Below are 16779 nucleotides of genomic sequence, written 5' to 3' on the forward strand. Positions count from 1 at the left end.
ACCCCATGGCTATTCCCAAATGACAAAGGACAAAATGAAGCTCTCTGATATGCACAACAGAAATATTTGTCCTCAGCTGGATGGGCTGCAGATTACTGCTAACACACATGCTGTCAGTGGAAAGCTGTCATGGCCATACAGATAGGGACTTGCAGGAGTACCAAACCAAGATAGTGCTGCAAAGGTGTAAAGTGAGCTTTTTAGCATACTGACAAGTCTTGAGGAAAAGTTGCATTTGCAGTGAACTTCTAAACTACGTTGCTTTATGGTAAATGTAACAGAGAAACTACAAGAAAGTTATTCCTCAGCCTTGATCTTTCTAACTAAAGGAAAAGTTCAGCTACCTTTTGAAGCAGATGTTACAACTGTTAATTAGGCTTTGGGGCTTTTTCAGATTCTGAAAAAGACAACTGCTTATATTGTGTGTCTGACCACTCTTGTTCCAGGAGGAGGAAGATGACTAAGGCCAAGATGCACAATGTCATTGTACACACCCAAAATCCATCCCAGTGATTGGGGAACCACAAACCTAAAAATCTGCTGCTTCACAGAAGAAATACAGGTGTTACACAAAATATGTGAAGCTATTATTTAAGACTAAGTTACAAACGGGAGTCTAATTTTGAAGAAATTAATATGCAAGAGCATACAGTGAGTTCAGGATGCATTTCATTCATGTTTTGCAAAACATCATGTAACACAGTAGCAAAAGTACTTGAAGGAAAGAACAAAAAAGAAAGGGAAAGGAAGCACATGGCATAGGAGAGGCAACTGCAGCTCCCACAACCTGGCAAGCCAGGCACTACCTGAATGAAAGTGAACAGAGACTACAAAGGGTCTGACATGGCCATTTCAACATGTGGTGATGGTCTGCTTTGTTTGGGGATGCTTAAACCTACAGATTTGAATCTTATGAGGCTCATCCTTCCCTACCACAACCCTACTGCTCAGTTATGAACTCCTCTAATTAAAAAATAAGAAAGAAAAAAAAGCGTAGTAAGGATGGTGCCAAGACACCAACATGCCAACATTTGTGATTCTAGAAGGTACTTCTGTAATTACACTGAAGCAACTCCAGTGCTGAACGTATTGCAGATGGAATTTGGCAAGCCAAAAATCTCTTGTTCAGAAACATGTAATATATTTTTATGGTTAAAAAAAAAACTGCAGGCAATTTGGCTATGACATATCAAATAGAAGCCAAGATCTAACATCCTGCAGTGACAAGTATGTTGGTCTCAGGGACACACCTCTAGGACAGACCTCCACGTTTCTTATAGTATCTGGGGAAGGAAAACAAGTGCATATAGAATACTTCTGCAGGAGTGACTTCCGCTTTTTCTGAAATGCATAGCAGAACAGTTAGGAGATGTTTTCTTAAAAAGGTTTTAACTTCCTGGAACAAGAAGCATCTTTGTTGTTGTGTAATACAGTAATTTTTACATGGAGGTCCCACACTAGCACCAGGTCTCCTTAACAGAAGCATAAAGCGGAGTGAAAGCAATCTGTAAAAGACTCAGAGTTCAGAATAAAAACTGCTTACATAGAGTTAATCCCTACAGGCCGGCACACCACGTTTTGCTGGAGTTGATTGTTGCTCATGAGAATCCAAATAGTTCTCAGCATTGTTTAGTCAATGCATAGGAAAAAGTAGTGGATGGAAATTAAAAACAAAGATGACAAAAAAAATCAGCCAAGTCCCTGATACTTAATAGCAATTCCAACTTTGAGGAAGAAGGGTCTGAATACGAATAGGTATCAGACAAAAAAATAGACAGACATATATATACACCCCAAAATGGTTGCATAACAACCTCTTGGGAGTAGCCTACTTCTAACAGTGCATCTGTGCATACTGTTTAAGGTGATCTTGTTCATCCAATCCCTACTACTAACATGTTTATTTTTCTTTTCTGCTTTATTATCATCCAAGTTTATCTTTCACATCCTTTGCCTACAGTGAACTAGCTTCAACAATAACAGGATATGTACTCTCAAATTATTATGTTGGGGAAAAAAATAGGGGAAAAAATGCTTCACAAGGGACATAATCAAACGTATAATACTCTGAAGAAAATAAATGAGTGACAGAAAACAGGGCAATTAGTGACTAGGTAAACTATTTTTCTTCCTATGGTCAAGGAGCCACCCAAGGGGCACTGGGTAGGAAGAGGGCAGCCACTTTACATCCCTTGTGGTCTCCTGGTGTAGCACCAAGTGAAATTTAGCAGAGCTGACACTTGGCTTGACATTTCATTTACCAAGAAACAAACAGAGACTAAGGAAGGAAAGAATTTAGATATCAACTTAGGTCCTCGTTTGCAACTTTGCTCATCATAACTCAGCTTAAAACCAGAGGAACTCCACTGAGTTCAGATCATTCCTGGAATTCAATGTAAGCCTTCAAAGCAGTTTGAAAGAAAAATAGCTGAGCTCTTTAAAGTGTCAACTAACTCTTGCAATTCATATTTTCCTTCAATGATGGATGTTTGAACATAGACAAATTGGATCATAATACCTTGGACTGAAGTGTGATTTTTTCTGTCAACTTCACAAACTGTTTAGATACTTTAGATATGCAACAACCCCCCACAGAAACCTGTGTTTCAGTGTACCTGCTGTTCCCTAAAAGGTGATTACAATATGGCACTGTTAGGCTTGCAAAAACTTCTTGTTACCACATCCAGTTTGTATGTCACAGGGAGATTTTATGGCACTGCTGAACACTTGTGAAAAAGAGAAGGAAGAGGGGAGGGGGGAAGCCCTCCCTGACTGTCTGCTCTGCAAAGGATTTGAACTGCAGAAAAGAGGAACCATGTCAGCAAATGCCAAACCAATGCGATACCTGCCAAACCGCACCTTATCCTTCTCAATCAGCAAAAAAATTATCCGCTGCCTGATTTCTCTTACCTCACCAATAAAGGGCTAGTTTTTTTCCCTTATTAGGACAGTCTCCATGCTGTAAAATTCTGGCTCTAATAAGTGGCTTTAACAATATGTGCTGCACATCAGCACAAAAAGAAAGCAACTAATAAAAATAAAACACAGGAGGAGAATAAAAGGGCTGAGTCCTAAACTAAAAGGGACGACATCAGCTTAGTTTGGGCTCCAAAATTTGATCATAGATTTTATAAAATATAGAATTGAAATTGGAATGGATGAATGCATAAAGGCTAACATTATACAGATATATAATTATAATCTTGGCTTTGCAGCTGCTTATACATGTAAGCAGCCTAACTGAGGTCAGAGAGACTTTTTTATACACTTCAGTGCTTACAAGGCTCAAAACAACTGTCAGTACTTTAAAATACAGCAAAGAAAGCTTTCTCTGTGTTTTCTTTAACAAAATAAAATCAAAACCAGTGAAAAGTTACAAAGGTAAGTCTGAGCATTTCAATTATTCAAACTACCGATTGAATTATTTCACTTGGATGGATTTTTAAATGCATGGATTTCAAGTATCTACTTTACTGTATCTACATTGGATACTCAAATTGGATAGAAGAGCACAGAGGTCATGAAATAATCACCAGAGAATTTCTTCCTGATCCTTCTGGACCTTCTTGTTTTATTCCAAATGTGGAAAAGGGTGGAGGGGGAGGCCTGGGATTGCAGGTTTGGCAGGGAAGGAAAGGCAGGGGTATGAAGCAGACGGATGAATTTCTGCCACCCCCTATCCCACACAGCCACACCTATGCCAACTGGGTAGCTGTGGAGGACCTATCTGGATTAAAGATCTGCACTAACAAGGAATTTTCTAGTTTTGCTGAAGCAGGAGAAATAAATAAATAAATAAATAAAAATGTCAAAGTGAAGTAATATGGAATATGTGATATGGCTCAGGATTGCTTTATTTTAAGTCAGCCTGAAAGAAGAAGGCAAATCTTTCATCTTTTTGTTTTCTTTTTACTTATTTTTTTTTCTTTTAAATTTATGTAAATTCCGTTTAGAAACAAAAGATCAGAATGTTTTGTTTCAAAAAAAATTTTGCAAAGAGGAAACTCAATAATTTATGTAGAAAAAGTGTCCAAAACTTAATTAAAAACAACAAAAAAAAATGTTTTCATTTAGACAAAGCTAGTCTCAGAATCTGGTGAATTCCCAAACAGTTCTGCTCTGCCCAGAACTCTCATTTTTTCTTGTTTTTACTAAATTTACTGTTCATGAAAAATAGTTCTCTGAGCTCACCTCAGGCTTTTCGATTCCCAGAGAGCAGCACCAGTTTGGCTCTGATACCTCTCACCAGTGTCTTGGCTTAAACAGAGTAGAAAACTGAGCTCAGTGTTTTTGAGAACTAATCTTAGAAATTTGGCTTTTATAGAATCATGACTAAACTCAGGTGGGTGCCCAAAACTCCATGCAGATTAATCCAGCTTTGTGCCCTCACCCCCCCAGTGCCTTGCTTGTGCTGGAGGAAGAGAAGCACCTCAGAAATCTCAGAGATGTTTCCTTATAGACCTGTCCTTTCTCTGCCATTATGTTCCTACCACCAAGAAGGATAATTTCTCTCAGAAATGTTTCAGCTCTTGTCAAAAATTTCTGCTGACCCACTATGAGTAAAGTTCCTAAATCCAGCATAAAAATCTTGAAGTGGATATTTAGTCCTCAGTAGCCCATGTCCTTGTAAACCAGACACAAACCCTATGTAGTGCACTTTGGCAGTGACAACTAATACATCACGAATGCTCTGTACACAAGAAACATTATCACCAGAGTGTTCAACATAAATACGGTCCACACCGAGATAAATATACCTGCATCAAAAGCACTCACCTATCATCCCAAGTGTTTTGGGCTTCATCCCTAAGCATAAGACACTGATGTGCAACTTGGATATAAGCTGTACAGCTCACAAATAGACAGGACAGTGTAAGGGCATGAGCCACTTTCAGACACTTACTGCTGTTCTTAGCTTTTAAAATGGACACAAATAGGCTTGTTGCAAGCTAACATCTTAGCATATCTGGTGTCTAGTTACTTTATGCCCATCTTATTTTTCCTCAGTAATCTAAAAAGGCTTTTGCAAATTAAGGATTCAGGCTATTGCCCACTGGGGAACAGGAATGAAAAGCATGTCCAACAGAGAAGATCAGAAAGAAGGAAAAAGATGGCTTCAAGTGAAAATGAACAACATTTATTTTCAGAGCAGAATTAACCAGATGACACAATGCTGCCACCATTTCTGCTGTCTGTGGAGATGTAAGGTGTCTTCTTCCACCCTTCTCTTCTAATAAAAAAAATATAGTCGATAATCTGTCTTGAACATGCAGCCAAGAAACAGAAAAGATATACAAGAATATGAGGAACCAATCAGAAAATACTGTGATGGTGAATTTCCAACATCCTGACTTCCAACAAACAATCTTGAAGTATGAATAAACGTTATAATTTACTGGAAGAAAACATTCTACCTGTTGACAAAGAATACCTCTGCATTCCTTAGAAACTTGCACAGTAAACACTTATTGGAGTGTCCAGCAAAGTGAGCCAATTCAATCCCTATATATTTACTTAGCAGCCTTTATATTTTCAGGCCAACCGGAATGATTTCTTGGCTATGATGAGAGCTTCTGCTTTTAATTTCCAGCATATCGAATGCTAACAGGATTATATTCAACTATTTAGCAATTACAGGATTTTCTACAAGTACACCAAGAGCATAGAAAGTATCTTTAAATGCTGCAGCTGAAACTATCATATAAAAGAGGCCATTAGAGGACATTTGCAAGAAGTTAGAATTCTTATTGTACCTCATTCAAAGCAGTGCAGTAACAGCTTCCTGCCTTTTCCTGGAAAGTCTCCAGAGAGTTCACTTATATGGATTTTAATACTCCTTTTTCTTTTCCATTGCAATCTCCTGAGAAGGCATGAGCACTTGGAATGATTACGTTATGCCTCAGCCTGGGAAGGGCAGTATTTCATCATGTATTTCACTGAGCAAAGCTTTGAAGAAGCCTTTGTGGGTAATGCTAAAGGTGTCTTCCCCGCTTTTGGCCTGAGGTCATGGACGTGTTTGTTAAAAGGGAATAAATCAGTTTCCAAATTTTGGCCACACATTTCATTTCTCTTGAAAGTCCTTGCCCCAAGAGAGCTTTGCTGTTCTCCAGATATGCTACTGGAAGCCCTGACAAAAGAAAATCCATATCTGGTTGTCAAGGTGTGTCTGCCCTTGTTTAGAAGCAGCTACAGGATACAAAACTCCCAAGACACAGAAAAACAGGAGTACGGTAGGTAATCACATTTCAAGAGAAAAGGATTGAATTGTCTACATCCAGACATTTCACTGACTTCAGTGGCTTCACTTCACGTAGCGTAACTGTGGGTGCTAATGTAGATGCACAGTAGGGCATTCCTCCCAGCACTCACCCAACACTTCAGAGATGCACAAGGCACAAAACCAGCATGTTGCTGGTTCCCTCTCTCATCCGAGGGAAGAGTGTAGAAGAACCTCTCTCAGCAAGGATATCCAAAGATTTCTGGTTTTGTAAACAAAACAGCCAGACCCTGTCCAATCTAGCTAAACTGGCCCGAGTGCAAGCCAGCAAGTAGGGTCTGAAGCTCGCTGTAAGGTCTCGGAGCCTCCAGCCTGGGTCATACCACTCTGGGCCAGCTCCCCACACTAGGTGCAAAGAGTCCAGGTTTCCACCAGCTATACCAGCACCAAAATGCCTAAACCTCAGCCGCTTCTCCTTTCCATTCCTTTGCTTTCCCCTCGCAACAGTTGCGGTGAAGCTGGTTCCCTGCCTGGGCAGCTCTCCATTCTCATACAGAAATACGGGAGGGCTGGCAGCCGTGGCTTGTGGCTGTGTTCCACCACGGTCCAATACAAAACAAGTTTATTTGACGTGCTCTTAATTAAATCAGTATTTATTGCCCAATATCTGAAATCATGATGAAGGATTTCAGATTCCTGGAAGGGACTTCTTGGAGGGGTTGAGTTTCAGAAATCTCTGAGCTCCCTCCCTTCATACAAGAGCACAGGATTTGATGTTGGAAACTCCAAAAAACAGCACCCAGAAATCCCAGTCTCTTCTGAAAATCTCTCCCAGATTTTAAACAAAACCCTGGCATAAATCACTTCACAGTATTTTAGAAACACAGTACTGCCCTGTTTCTCACTCATCAACATATAAAGCAGACAAACAAAACAACAAAACAGGACCCAAATAAACCAGATAATTTCTCCAGCAATTTTGCACAGGCTAATTGATTTTCTTCTCTTGCTTCCCTCCCACATTCAGAGCTGAATGTGCCATGAGGACTTTATTTACACAGTGAATTAAGCAAGCTGAGTTATGTGAAAGTTTTCACACAAAGTATGAAACTTCTGTAAACTTCCCATTACCAGAAGTCTGATTAGCAACGAACCCTTCCAATGTATTACTCTGCCACTGAATAAAGCACGGAATAAAGTCTGCAATTTCAATTTAAAAAAGATACATACATGTGAAGACTATTCCTTTAGACAATGTTCTATATAGCACAATATAGCAAAAAAAAGGAGCAAAAGAACCCAGTCTGCATCCAAGGCTTACTCCCCACTTCAACCAACTTCCCAACTTTTTACACCATTCTGTCCCCCTTTCCCATCAACACCATCCAGCCCTTGCTACACAACACAAAATGGCTAAATCCATATAGATATCAAAATAAATAGACAACTCACTTGGAAAGACTTGACAAGTTCTGCCTGCAGTATGATCTGCTGATCATGTCTGCAGCGTATGAATCAGTGCAAACTGCTGCCAGCTCCAGGGAGCAAATGGACAGATGATCAGGGCGTGGAATGAGATAATAAAAATGCCATTATCCTTTCAGGCATGCGAGACTCATTGGATGCTCTTTCCACCCCACAGGTTAACCATTTGGTCGGTCCTCAGCTCCTGTAATGACACATTCTATTTGCCTATTGTGAAGCTCATTATCTATCTGGTATCCTCCTCCCCTCCCTTCACCCCTCTCTGCTCCCTGATCATATGATTATTAGCTTTTTTACTGTATTCTCTCTAATAGACGCTCTTTGCTATGGCTGGACCTCCAACTGTGGAAAACCCTGTATATTTCTCAGTTGTACAACTTGATCAACAAATGCTTGTTTCCCATTCAGCTTTCACAAAAAGTGCTTTTGTTGCAGCAAGCCTGTCCGAGCACCGAGCAGCCTGAGAGCTGCGCAGAGCTGCCTTCACAAGTATTTGCTTGTAGAGAAGTCACATTCCAGCCTGCCGAGAGATGATGAGGGGAGAGGACCCGAATATAAAACAATGGTCCATGAAACAGTCCTCCCTTTTCATCGTAAATCATTGACTGAACGTATTGCATGCACTTGCATCCAGTCGAATTTCACAGAATCACAGAATCACAGAATTTCTAGGTTGGAAGAGACCTCAAGATCATCGAGTCCAACCTCTGACCTAACACTAACAGTGCCCACTAAAGGTCAGGCTGGATCAGGTAGCTCAAAAGACCAGAGGGTGATTGCCGAACAGGGACAGATCCAGGGAGGTGGGAAGGAGCTGCAAGCTCAATGGCAGTTAGGGTAAAACCACCTTGTGTTTAGCAATAGCATTAAAAACAGGGCTGGAGCTAAACCCAACCTAACAGACTCTCCTCGACGTTCTTCCATCTAATCCAGTGACTGAGGCAGGAAATAGAAATGCAAACAATGTAATTTAAACGGAGGCACCATCAGTTACCACGATTTCACATGCTTGGCTCTCATGCCCCTTTGAGCCTGCATATGCGAACAAACTGAAACAGCTTACTGTGCAGTCCTGCAGCCATTCCACCCCAGGCTGCGATCTTGTTAAACCTCATAAATTACAGGGGTGGGTGTGGATGGATTAGTACTCCAAAGGGAAATCTCTACAGCAAACTCACCCTTCTGTGGGAAGGAGCGAGCAGGTTCAGTAGGTGAACTCTTACTTTGGAGTGAGCACTGACCGAGTCAATCAGTCAATCCATTCTGTCTGAAGCCATGAAGGATTCTGGATGTCCAGAGAGGAATCATTCGGACAATTTTCTTCTCAGAGTTTTCAATAAACCTATGGCTGTACTTGTCATGGGCACTGATACTCATTTTATGTTCTGCTCAAATACCACAGTCATTATTTATTTCCTCCTGAAAAATCCCTTTACCGTTTCCAGGCAATTATTTTTGTGAAAAGGGAACAGTTTTGTGCTTTACAGATCGGTAAAGGATTCTCATGCAAGAAGGTACAGGCTTAGGTTTTCACACTGAAAAAATACCCCAAGAAATCGCTATATCTTCATATGTACTACCTGAAGAAGGGAGTCTTCTGAGAAGACTCCTGTAAAAGGCATTTACATGATTGGCAAATTACAAAAGTAGAATTCTTTCCTCTGGAACAGGATTAGTTAAACAGAGATTGTGCCACTTTTCTGCCAAAACATACATTTTAATCAGATGCCAGATCCAAGAGTTGATGTTTATGAAACTATAAACTGGGCTCCAGTGCAGCCCTACAGATTTCTAATACATGCCTGTATTTACTACTATGTCACAAACTGATTTTTTTTTTTTATTATTTTTTTTTCCAGTTGAGTGAGATCTGAGCCCTTTGCCACCCATTCTGGAATATTTCGGTTACTGCAGGGCACACAAACAAAACTGCCTCCACATGGGATAAAAGTAACAGCAAAATTATTATCTTCTAAAATCTCACAGTACTCCTTCAAAAAGTACTCCCTCCTTGGAGATGTTCAAAGCCTCCTGTACGTGGTCCTGAGAAACCTGCTCTAGGGGTCTGTGCTTGAGCAGAAGGTTGGACCAGATGGCATCCTGAGGTTTCTTCCAACTTCAGCCATTCAGTAATTCTGTGAAGAGCTTGAGATTTTTTTTAAATATTCCTCTGCCCCAACCACCATGCAGATTCTGGCTCTATGTGGCAAATCTGACTTATTTGTTGGCTCATTAGGAATAGGAGAAGCCTCTTGCACTTGTAGTAAGACACACAACTGTTTTAAACTATCCCCTTAAAGAAGGACAGTCAGAAGAATGACAATTTTTTTCTTTGCTTTTCCAAATAATGTTGTGAACTATAAAAATTCTGGAGGAACACTTACAGTCTATATAATAACCACTGTGTTAATGATTTACATCATCTAACTATTTTTGATTTGGGGCTAGACTCCTAATACCAAATTCCATCTTCTTGCCTATAGTTTTCATCTCTACAGCACTACAAAGAACATATGCCTTTCGTCCACTCAATTCTTAAGCAATCATCAATGCTGACCAAGCAAGTATCCTCAGCTTGGGTTATCTGTGCCTGCAAATGAAGAACTGAAGATAAATAAGGTGAGCAAAACTCCACTTCCAAACAGTCTCTCTGCCCAACTGGCTGTCACACTCATCTACAAAAGGTGTCCTTCTCAATAACTGCATTAAACACTCTGCCTGTTGGCATTCCACATATTGGTTTTTAATTTGACAGCACTAGCGTTATTATTTTTTTCCAGCCAGAAATTGCAATAAGCATTACTTATCATACTTGTAAAGCTTCAAGACCCAACATGCAATTCTGGACACAGTCCTGTTAATCCACTGCACAAAGGCAATGAGCACAGTGCCAAGTGGACCTGGGCTAACCCGTATTAGCGGCATACTGTTCCACTGGTGAGTGCCCAAGAGACTTCACCTTCAGCTGTTTTCAGTGTTGTGCACACTGCTTAAGCCATACAGGCCATTCAGTAGAGGGGCATCACTGTTTTAACTAGAGTTACAGGGACATTTTGCAATTCAGTTTGTAATACCAAGGAGTGATCACCAAGGTCAACACATGCAATGCTAAGTATTCAGTCAGTTGGGTGCATATCCACCAGCTCTGTAAGTTTATAGCAATGCACAACTAGTTCTCCTGAAAGAGGCTGACATTGAACCAAGATTTTGCCATGCTTCTGAACGCCTTCACAAAGAAGAGAGAGGGGAAGCTGAGTCAGTTATAGATCCTTGCACTTAATAACCCCATTATTTAAAAGCCAAACATTTGTTGTTGTTTACTTTCTTCAGTAACTTCACTGACAGAGAAACGATCTCTTTTGTGGCCCTGAGGTGAACATGTTGCATATGGAGCAGAGTAAGAGGCAAATTACCTTCCTCCAGATCATTTTGAAATTCACTTGGGCATCTAAAGGATGAAAAATGATGGTGACAAGGCATGCATGTCTCACAACCTGTTTTCCTTGTATGTTCTGATGTTTCTGAGATGATTAGTTGCTCTAGGACAACAAGACCCCTAAGCAAAGTAACAGAAAAAAAAAAAAAAAAAAAAAAAAAAACCACTAACAAAACTAGGGCACTTTCGAGTAGTCATTCACACCAATGAATTCAAGTCAAATGTCTCTGTAAGAGTCTAGGCTCATGTATTACAACAATGAAAGGAACTGCAGGGCCTTTCATAGCTTCTCAACATTTAAAAGAGCAAAATGAGGAGGAGGAAGGAGACGTGAGAGCTTTCCAAAAGGAAATTATTACTGGGAGGTTCCAACATCTCCTCATACTAACAATAGGAATGTCCAGAGGTCATCCAGAGAGACACTTAACATTTTGTTTGTTATTTTTACTTTAACCATTCCTGCATGCAGAACTGAGTTTTCAGTGAGCTGATCACAATAACCCTTAAATTCTTATTCTTCTGAGACTATTGTGGATTTAGAACCTGACAGAGGCACGTGCACAGCCCAGACCATGCCTTCTCATACATAGTCTACTCCTCTCTGCATCCATTTATCAACAGTGGATTCTGTCTGTTGCTGCACTGCTCTCTGTTCTTGTTCTGTTCCTCAAACACTTCCCTAATTGTTCAGCAATTCATTTACTCCTTTCCCAAGTCAAGGCAGTTTTAAAATGCACAGGCAAATAACTTACAGAAATATATCTGAATTGTTTCAGAAACAATAAATAGTACACCCTATACCTCCTCTCCTGTGTGCCATTGGTCTGAAATAAGTAGGCAGGCTTGTAGAGAACTTTGCAAAGCTACTGACATTTTGCAAGAGAAACAGAACTCTGTTTTTTATGAAAACCCATTTTAATGACATTAACATCTGCTCCTTGTTTGAAGAATATTTTTAACTGTTCCCTCCCTGGGAAAACGAAAGATGCCACAGTGTCTTTCATGTTCTCACGGAGTAGACAAACTGTTGGTTTTTTTAAGGCCTGTTCTGAAATGCCCCAATACAGTTCACTGCAGGGAACTGAATGTATGCATCTCACAGGGCAAAAAGGATCTGTTTATTCATCCTCCTATGAGATTTCACTTTAGGACACTGGCATGTGGGCAGGGACTTCATTTCACAGATGAACAACACTTGGCGTATTAAATCATACACAGTAGGTAGAGTCTGGCAACCCATACATAAGGTCTTGGAGTAAATCTCTTGAGTACTCATAAAAATAAGGCTATGCACTTCATTATCAAATAATGCTGAACTGTCTCTTACGCTTCCAGTCCAGTTTTAAATACCTCAAGTAATGGAGATTCTGCATTTCCCAGTAGTAAGACTTCTGCACTCTTACAGAGTTCAGTATTAAGAAGCCATCCTACAGCTATGACATCTATTCCTCTCATTTTTTAATTTTTTTTTTACAAGTTAACTCATAGTTATTTCTACCTGGATGCCTATAAACAGCAGCAATGCCAGAACTTTGTGTTCAATGAAACCTGTGAGTAATGCTTACCCAAACATATAAGTGGATATATATATTAAAATATATACTCAGATCAGATTATTTAGTCTTGGTTTTGGACATATGCAAATCATGGAAGCACATGTGAACTGAGTTTGCATGCTCACATGGACACATTATCATGGAGCTAATGACTTAGCAGACGACAGAACTACTTGCATGGGCAAGTTCTGCAGGATTGGGAACAAACTTGTACCATCAAAATGTGAGAGCCTGAAGCCTCTGAAATTTTAAACACTCACAGTAACGTACTTTGGGGTACTGAAGACCTATATAGAGCCTGTGTAGCACTCAATCCCATCGGGTGCCTGCTTTCCTAGAACAGGATGGCCTTGAATAGCACAGACAGGAGTTTGGTCATCTACAGAGAAGAGAATTTCATTTTCTCTGTCTGTCCTCAGTTCCTGAGATATTAATATTATCCTGCTTCTCACATGGAAAATTTACCATCTGCATGTATGGCTGCAATAGTAAACAAAACAAACTCCAAGGCAAGTGCTAAAACGATATTCCAAGGAGAACTTCCACGGTAAATTGAACCTTGATTAGAAAAACATACCTGCTGGTGTTTGCATTCTCTATCAGCTACTTATGGGGCAATACACAATCCAGAAATAAAGAAGCATAACATTTCACAGGTGTGATAGACTATTTCCAATGAAGCATAGCTTTTGTTTTATGTCATGTTTTTACTGCTTTCAAATAAACACTAAGATCCAAACAATAGTCTCCATATAAGAGCTAGGATACAGTCATCGTCTTGTCATTGGACAACTGAAATGGAGAAAACTGTACGAGGGAAGCATTCACAAAGGTTTACTTTAACTCCTCTCCTGACGCTCCAGCACTGTCACTAACGAGGGACAGACTCTGGTCTGCTCCAGCTCTGAGCCACCCTCCAGAGGAGCACATTTCCCTCCAGCAGTACAGGGAAGGGCCACTGTTTCCGACTCACTTCCACACCAATACCATTGTAGTTTATGCATACCAGCATCATATACCAATTCTTTTAGCAATGAAAAGCAATCTACTATTTTGGCAGGAAAATTTTAAAGTTTGCTGTCTCTCATGTATACCTGATCTGTTGTTTGCTTGGAGCATTAACTACTATTAAGAAATTTCAGCTTTAGCAGCAAGAAGTATGGTACTCAAATACCAGCAAGTTACGATTGGACTTGTAGGACTCCTGCTTGCAGTCATGTAGTATAAGACTTGCAGAATCCACAAAACAGAAAGACAAACAAGCTGCCAATAATGTAGATGCAAGATCTCCCCACCCCAATTATTTCTGGGGACTGTTAATTTCAACACCACCTTCAAAAACAGATTGTATATAAAACTACACACCTATATATTAACAAGCATGCTCTAAACATTAATATTCACTTCCTACTTAGCCAGGAAAGCCAGAAAGACCCACAACACAGTAAGTGTGATACAAACATACAGAATAGATGTGCGGCTAGCCAAAAGTGTTTATAGGCCTTGACTCTTCTGCTGCATGGGCATGGGTGGACACCCAAGCTTTGACAGACACCCCGATAAACAACAGTAAACTTGGGAGATGTGAGGCATTGGGAACTGTTCACCCATGTGTGCCACCACATAGCAGCAAGAGCATCTACTGTCTCACTTAAGTCTGAAGCCATGGTCTGAATCCAGGTTTCGGGTTTGATGCTGCTCTGCTGGAATAGTTTACATGAATGCATGCACAGGCGCACACACAGACAGCTCTGGAAAAAGAAGGGCATTTCCTGCTGGGACAATTTATGGAGACAGTTCTGTACCAAGAACTCCTATCTTCTTATTCTGACTTTTACTGGTGAACAACATCCAAGCCCTAGTTGAGATCTCAGCTTCAAAAACAACCCAATAAACTCTGCTGGCAAAGCTATTCAACAAAGCCAGCGACTGTTCAACAACTTATGCCACTTTTTTGAACAGCTCAGAGGTATTCAAAATAAAAAACTGAGATTTGAAATATTCAGTTTGAGCCTTTGTCATCTCTGAACTTAGCTTAAAAAGATGAAGTTGGAGCCTCAGATCAGGACTGTGCTTCATGCAGGTTAATGATCAGTTAAACCCCTGGCTGAATGGCCTCCTCATTTTTAATATCTGGTGATGGCCCTTAGGTGTTTTGGAATCGCCTCTATTTCACTAGCTGCACGGGGATTACCGACTAACCGGATGCTCCCAGGAACCTTCAGAGAGCAAACAGTGTCAGTTTATTTAATAACTTTCAAAGTGAAACTAAAATCTTGTCCAAATCATGTCTCCTCTGATTTAATTAAAACGCACCACACATACTGCATTGCTCTGTTAGTCATTAACAAATTTAATTGAAGACAGAAGATGTGTCTTTTCTTTTCTTTTGTTCAAAAGCCTCTAGCCAGTGGAAAACTTCAAAAAACACTCCAAAAAAAGACCAGTACAGTATGATTTTTGTTAGAGTGGTCAATACGTCAGTATGTTTTTTCCCCTTCTTCTGTATTTCTGACTTCTATAGGAATGCATGTTAAAAGAGAGGGTTGTTTGCTTTTTTTTTCCCTTGCTTGGCAAAATACCTTTCCCAAATTTTCTAAATATTGCCTGGTATTTGCGTCAATATGACAGTCATTGGGTTTGACAGGAATCAGATTGCTAAACCCACACAAAAATGCTTTGGAAATTAGGGGCTAGTTATACATTCAATCTCATTCAAATCCACTTTAGCATACTGGCAAGGAGTGAACTAAACTATCTCTGTTATCCCTTCACTGCTGTGGTTCACAGCAGAGGTTTCTTCAGCACTCTAACCTCTGTGCTGACTTTTAGACTCACTCCCAATTTCTGCTGTCTGATAAACCTCATTCGTTCTCCTGTCCCAATCCATTTTCACTTTCCAAGAGGACCTAACAACCCATGAAACATATTCTCCCACTGCAGCAAGCCTTTCCAACTTCTTCCAGGGAGGAACTGAATAGGAAATTAAGCAGTGTTAGAAGTACAACACTTTGTAAGACTATTCAAGAAACAAAATACATTTCCAACATTTTTTTTCCTCACTTCCTTCAAAACATAAAAGTTTCATTCTTTACTTTCTTTATGTCTTAGGAAATTTAAACATATGCTTCCAGTCTCATCAGTACAGTTGTTATCTAATGGGATTTCCCTCTTGAAAGCAACAAAGGGTCAAGGCTGAACACTTCCACAAGGCCTGTCATATCAGTTCAGGACAGCGCTCCATCAAGGCTGGATTCTTGCCTCCAGCCATGGTACATGCCTAATGCTTTAGAGGAAAGCAATGGGAAAAGTTAAAAAAAAAAAAAAAAAAAAAAAAAAAAAAAAAAAAAAGGCAAACCACACTACACCTGGACCATTGAGTAAAGCTCTCCCTAAGCAGCAAAATTCCTCTCTGCCCCCTGCAGGCAGGCAGCTGGGGCTCTGCCACATGCAGGCATCACCATCTATACCCCAATGTCTTAAAAAAGGTAATTTACAGAGGGCAATACATATAATCTGGTATCAAGGAGTTAAAATGAAATCATCATACATGTTCAATATTTGCATCACAGTACATGCATCAGGACATAATGATCTAGAGACTTAAATTAGTCCAGTATAACAAAAGACCAAGTGCATTTTTTCTTTGTTGTTTCTCTACTTACCCATGTGCCAATACATGTTTCTGCACTGCAGTACCTGAAATTTATCCTTATTTAGTGACAACTGCATGGAAAGAATGCTTTAGGACACAGCATATCTATCTCCTTGTCTCTTAAGGTCTTGGGTGGCTCCTTAATGTCAGGTTGGGCTGGGCCTCAGCAAACCCTCAAGACCATAATTTCCATCAGCCTGCACAGTACACCTGGAAACCCGTGTCAAAGGGCTCGACCCATGCTTCAAAGCTGTCTGCAAGAGGACAGTCTGAAGTGCAATGTTCCTCAGCACAAGCTCCAGATCTCATCCACCTTACCCACATGGCCTGCATGGAGACAAGTGCAAGCACATAAACAACAGCCCCAGCTAAGCTCCTCCTCAGCACCAGCCACCACATCAGTGCCAGTCAGCACTATGGACAGGAAGTC

At 40.3% G+C, this 16779-nt stretch overlaps 1 protein-coding gene across 34 annotated transcripts in view; it reads right to left on the minus strand.

Annotated features, from left to right (window-relative positions):
* The window catches only part of CALD1 (caldesmon 1), a 197281-nt gene that overhangs the window by 45649 nt on the left and 134853 nt on the right, over positions 1 to 16779 (minus strand). For 8 of the 34 annotated variants that reach the window (XM_084498865.1, XM_084498864.1, XM_084498874.1 and 5 more), the window contains exon 1: positions 7670 to 7934. The exons of the other annotated variants lie outside the window; for them this stretch is intronic. In XM_084498865.1, the coding sequence (XP_084354991.1) occupies positions 7670 to 7716 (47 nt within the window). In that variant the 5' untranslated portion in view covers positions 7717 to 7934. Of the gene's footprint in view, positions 1 to 7669; positions 7935 to 16779 lie in introns of those variants that run through there. 34 annotated transcript variants of the gene reach the window in all.

This window comes from Aythya ferina (genome assembly GCF_964211825.1).
Source record: "Aythya ferina genome assembly, chromosome: 1".
Lineage (NCBI taxonomy): Eukaryota > Metazoa > Chordata > Aves > Anseriformes > Anatidae > Aythya > Aythya ferina.